The sequence below is a fragment of the Tamandua tetradactyla genome, chromosome X, assembly GCF_023851605.1.
Source record: "Tamandua tetradactyla isolate mTamTet1 chromosome X, mTamTet1.pri, whole genome shotgun sequence".
Lineage (NCBI taxonomy): Eukaryota > Metazoa > Chordata > Mammalia > Pilosa > Myrmecophagidae > Tamandua > Tamandua tetradactyla.
The window spans coordinates 169,991,099-169,997,098 of record NC_135353.1 but is presented as its reverse complement, the minus strand read 5'-3'; the positions used below and the strand labels follow the sequence as shown (position 1 = coordinate 169,997,098).

Sequence of the window (6,000 nt, the reverse complement as noted above, 5' to 3'; positions counted from 1 at the left end):
AGAAACCAGTAAACCCTGCGTGCCTTTGAAGGTCAAGAATAAAAGCCTAGGAAAGTAATTTTTTTTCTCTTTTTATCTCATTTTTTCTCTTTTTTTTCTTTTTATATATAGCAAGTATATTTTATTCTCATAGAACTCTATGAAGATTCTATCACTTCTTTCCATGTAGAAATAAGATATCATTTAAGATGTATTAAATTGCTCTTGATCATAATCCTTTGTAAAAGCTAAAGGTATTCACTTAACAGGAATTCTTTTTCTTTATCCAAATGTCACAAGCCTGACGTCTTACTGTACATATTGCTAGCAGAAGACAATTGGAAATACTAAACAAATACTGGGATTCACATTGCAAAATACCGAACTGACTTTGACGCCAAGCATTACTCCCTTTTTAATTTTCATTGGAGACCTCATTTGCTGTGGCCCTGCTGGGGTAACACATAGCTTGCAGAAATGGCCTGATAATAACTTTAATAAACACATCAGGGTCAAAATCTTATGCATGGCACCTCTAGGTGTAGGGGAAAACTTACCTCACCTTGAGCTAATTTGGGATCTTAAAATTTCACATGTGCATTTGCAGAGACTCATGCTCCAATTGAAACCAAGATCAACATCAGGATTTATTCTGTGACTTCTATGGATTTCTATGAATTCTTTTCCTCTACAGGGAATTTTCAAAGACTTTGACTTATCACTATGGTTTTATTTTAGGGATTCACATTTCAAAGGTTGATAGTGAAAAGGTATGAAGAAACTGGGGGCTCTCTGATGGGGGAAGGAATATACCTGCCTGGTGATGAAATTTAAAACTGAGCTTCTAGAAGAAACACCATTCAGCCTAGAGAATTAATCTAATATCTCTGGTTATTATTTCTTGATAATGTAATTTTTGAAAGACAAAATATACAGTAACCATTATTTCTTTTTTCATTCCACTCAGTAATACTCAAAACATTCCTCAAGGAAAAGGAAAAGGAAAAAGATTAACAGATACGTGTTAGGACAAATCTCTGACCCCCAGATTGCCGTCTATAATGTGCTAATAATTTTCATTTTTATCTTGACAGCAAAGATATCCAAACTTTCTGGAAAACCCATGCAAAGCACTTTAACGTTATGTCTCTCCTTTTTTTTTTCTACCTTCTTTCTGCAATCCGTATTGAATGGTGACTACTACATAAATCCACAGGAAAGCAATATTTTCAGACAAGCATATGTTTTACCCCATAAAGGAGATATAACATTGAAAAGAAAACCCTGCTTACTGATAATAAAGGGACACACTGCTTCAACGAAAAGAAAAGACGCATGTCCTCCTTCCATCTGATTAGCAAAACCAAGCAGGTACTTTGCCAGCCAAATCACTCCGCAGCTGCTGGGGGTGGGGGACACAGAGTTGGATTCCCTCCACCCACCCAGCCTGAGGAAAGGCACGCTTTCTTTCCTTTTGGCAGGTTCCTGGGGTGGAAAGGCTCTCTTGCTAAATGTATTCAAAGGACCAGAACTACAGAATTAGACTTGTATTCCCGCCCCTCCCCCCCCTTTCTGCTGTTCTGCTCTGCATGTGTGTGTGTCTCTAATTCAGCAAGCTTTAAATATATTCTGCTCTAAGGGGACCCAGCTTTGTGACACGATTTCATGAAGGCTAACACACAAAAATGAAAGTTTCCTAAAAACAACGGTCTCCTAAGAATGCCGTCACATGCACATGGGCAACCCGAAATGGCGAAATCGGCAGGCCACACGGAGCATCTTTTTCTTCTGTATGATGCTACATTCTTCTACGAGTGAAATGAGTTAGAAAAACCCAGGTCTTTGTTTACCGCACGTAATTAGGAAGAAAAGCCCCCTTTGTCTGGGAGGAAACAGAGGTGATATGACTAATGTATATATATATATTCATATACATACAGAGTACAACTGATCGCACGACCCTGCTAAAAGCTCTTTCAAACTGAAAACACCAATGAAAGCTTTTTTTGTTGTTTCTTCCCCCCCACCCCCACCCCCGGGTGTGTTTTTAAACTCACAGCTATATACATTACTTTTTTTTTTTTATTTTTACAAAGTATCTTAAATATAGTCCAGGCTGGCAAAACATCTCTTTGCACAGAACTATAGGTATTTACTGCATAGTCAGTTCTCTAATTTTAATAATAAAATTCTACTCTTTCTTCCCTTCTGGAGTGCAGCTCCATGAACTGGGTAGAAGCCCACAGACTTTTTTCTTCTCTTAAGTCGAGCCATCCATCATATGGCACATAAAGAACGCTTACGTGTTTATTTTTAAACTGGAATTAAAAAAAAAAAAAAAACACAAAGTATCGTGTCCCTGGCTGAGTTCCAGAATCGACAGCTGCTAGGGTTAGGGTGGAGACATCCAGGTCCTGGAAACGACCACATGACACGATCTCTGGAGCGGTGGAAACCTTTAAAAAGAGTCCTGCAACCAGCGACGTACGTTTTTCACATTTCACGGGGGTCGGAAGTTGCTCCTGTTGGCGCTGGAAAGTTCTCAGCCGATTCGCGGCGATGGTGCGTCCTGCCTTTTGCGCCGAGCCGGGCGGCTGAGTGGGGGGTGTCCAAGGCAGCCGCAGAGCTATACCCTTGTGGTCGAGTGTCCGTGGGGTAAATTCGTACTGTTTTGCCCTCCGCTGAACGTGTTGAAGGTATGCAAGGGCTGCAGGCCTGCCAGTGTGTTTGGGATCATACTGATGGTGTTGGGTGTCATGAGCGGGATGTCGTCGGGCGAGCGGCGCAGGGTCAGCGTGTAGTCTGGAGGGCAGGTGAGCCTCAAGGTATCGTGCGCCTGCAGGGACTCGCATTCCCGGTCGTGCTCGAGCTGCTTCATCTGCAGCGACATGATCTCCTCGTTCTGTATGTGGGCGATGTCGTTCGTCCTGTCCCGCTGGGGGCTGGGGCGCCGGTGCGTCTCGTGGCGCCGTTTGTCCTTCTTGTAGTAGAGCGCAGCGAAGGCCAGGATGTTGAGGAAGAGCAGCGAGGCGCCCACGGCGATGGTGACGCTGAGCTCGGTGGAGTAGTCCCGCTTGGTCTCGATGAGGACGGTGGTGTCTTCGGGCCCCGTTTTGTGCGGGTCCTTGGAGTGTTTGGGATTGTTGGCAGGCGTGATGGCGGGGCGTTTGGTGGTTGGCCAGATCTTGGCGGGGGAGCGGCGGGTGCCGTAGGGGAAGGACGTCATGTCTGGAGGGGGGACCTTGGTAGTTGTGGACACGTACTGGAAGATCTCGTTGAGGTTGTGCAAGTGAGGGACGAGCTCCAGCCAGAAGGCCACTTTTGTGGCCCGGTAGTGGTCCCTGACCCTCGGCTTGAGGCCGATGTGCAGGTATAGCTGGTCCTTTGGGTTGTATTTGGACCACGCCACTTCCTCAAAGCGGTTGGGTTTCGTGTGAATGAACTTGGTGTCCTGGGGAACTGGCTGATTAGGATCACTGGGGACAGAGGAGAGAGAACAAAGAAAAGTCACACTCTTCCACATTGGACCTGCAAACCTCTTCCAGGAGTGAGGCACGATAAGGCATCAACTCACTGCGTCTGTTTACTGAAAAGCACAAAACACTCAGACAGGAACTGACGCAGGGTGCATTAATCCAAAACATGTCTAGCATGTGGCTGCTTCCTTCAAATTCCCCATTAATCCAAAATGCATCTACCATGTTGCCTCTTCCTTCAAATTCCCCATTAATCCAAAAGGCATCTACCATGGTGCAACCTCTTCCTTCAAATTCCCCATGAATCCAAAGGCATCTACCATGTTGCCTCTTCCTTCAAATTCCCCGTTAATCCAAAGGCATCTACCATGGTGCAACCTCTTCCTTCAAATTCCCCATGAATCCAAAAGGCATCTACCATGTTGCAACCTCTTCCTTCAAATTCCCCATTAATCCAAAAGGCATCTACCACATTGCCTCTTCCTTCAAATTCCCCGTTAATCCAAAAGGCATCTACCATATTGTCTCTTCCTTAAAATGCCCTCATCTTTCAAGATGCCATGCTAATGGTTCTTAGGAAATGCATCAAATTATCATGAAAAATGAAAAAGGGAGAGGTGTTGACTCAGGGTAAACTTTCAGTACTGCAGGTTTAAGGTGTGCATCTCAACCAGAGGCAATTTGCCGCTCTGGGCTCCTCTGATGATGTTTGGAGATGGACTGGCTTTGCCATACGTGCAGTTGGGAATGATACTGGCATCTAGTGGATAGGGGACCAGGGATGCTGATAAAAATCCTATAATACACAGGAGGGCACCCACCTCCTGCTCCCCACCCCCAGAGGAAAATAATCCAGCCTCATATGTCAGTAGGGCTGAGGTTGCAAGCACTGATTTTGTGAAGCTGTTCAAAAAGGAGCCACTGGTTTTCTCACCAAGGAATTGCTCTTGAAGTAAATGGATATTGCAGGTTTAATACTTAGTATATGTAAAGTGAAATAATCATAGTTACAAGATGTTTGCAAATAGAAACAAGCAGCATTTGTTTATTCTCTACTTGAAAGACAAATGCTTATATAAAAACTAGAATAAATTAAACCATGAATGCTACTTGGAAACCATTTGAAGATCTGAGGTGGGGACAGAACTAACGACCTTCCATTAAACGGCAGAGGTCTGAGAAGATGGTATATTCAGACATGGTGAAATCAATGTGTTTAAGAGACGTAACACACCATGCAATAAATGAGGAGTTTTGTGGATATAAAGTGTGCTTGACAATTTATTATTCTTTATAGAAATGGGCATAGACAGAAGGGAAATGATCATAATTACAAAGACAATAAAAAAAGGTTTACCTCTTAACTTAAGGCATCCTGTGATTTGATTTTACTAATAGGATGAAAAACATGAAAGGTGATATTGTACGTCCTAATTTATTTATATTAAATAGATTTCCTGTTTATATTTTCAGATATAAATAGCAGTAGATTTGAAAAAAAATTTTCCCAATGTTTTGGTATTGGTGTGTATTTTGGAAAAGGTTGGATTCAACAGACCATCTCATGACTGTTCAGTCTTCTGGCATAAATCAACAATTTCTATTTAACCAGATCTGTTGTAGAAACATTGCTGTTGATTTTTATTGTTTTGGAAAAAACTGAAATGTAGTAAGGATTCCTACCATTTTTCTACAGATCTGATTTTACTAAATTGCATTTGGAGCCATCAGACCATTTATTGAGGAGCAGATATCTAGGAAAACACTATTTGGATCATATTGAATACTGGGCTATTTTTGAAGGGATTCAGTGTATATTTGTAATGTAAAGAAATTCATTTATTGTTCTCAAAGAACAGAGCAGAGGATTTGGCAAATCCAGATGAGTAAGCTTGAGCCTGATGCCATCTATTAACGTTCTTTGAGATGCAAAGTCAGAATTCTAAACTCCAGATAAACTCATAGAGATCACCAAAACCCAAATTGTTTTCTCTAGTCAAACACTCAAACAATGCTAACATCGATATGTCACACATCAGTCTTTTGGGTTTTAGATTTCCTGTAACCTATGAAGTGTTTTAATTCCTATGAGTAAAAATTAAAGATTATAATGATTAAGGATAGAAAGAAATAGAATCAGTCTTGTTTTCCTGGAAATTCTTCAATTCATATCTCATCCCTATTCCTTCACACCTAATGTGTAAATTTTCCCACATCATATTTTATTTGAGATGTCATCTTGGCAATCGATGGCCCAATGCAATTCCAAGTCTTGTGGTTTCCATTACTCGCTAGAAAGAGGTAATATGATTTCTTTTAAGATATCGGTGAACATGCTTTTAGGTGTAACAAGGTCATTCTCACAGCTAGCAATTTAATATTTGGCATTCGAACTCAATAAGAAAACTGACCTTTGTGCCAAGTATTTAGAAACATCTTCTCTGCACAGGATAATAGAGAAGATTCAGCCCAGAGTACTTATCATCAGTAAAAATCACCTTCGAAACCAGACTTCTGCTGAAACTCTCTAAGTCCCCTCCCTGAG

At 41.7% G+C, this 6,000-nt stretch overlaps 1 protein-coding gene across 11 annotated transcripts in view; it reads right to left on the bottom strand.

The window, feature by feature from the left end:
* Nucleotides 1-2,027: 2,027 nt before the first annotated feature.
* NLGN4X (neuroligin 4 X-linked) overlaps nt 2,028-6,000 on the bottom strand; it is a 327,716-nt gene continuing 323,743 nt past the window's right edge. For all 11 annotated transcript variants that reach the window (XM_077146947.1, XM_077146948.1, XM_077146949.1 and 8 more), the window contains one exon: nt 2,028-3,455. In XM_077146947.1, coding sequence (XP_077003062.1) covers nt 2,606-3,455 — 850 coding nt within the window. In that variant the 3' untranslated portion in view covers nt 2,028-2,605. The remainder of the gene's footprint in view (nt 3,456-6,000) is intronic.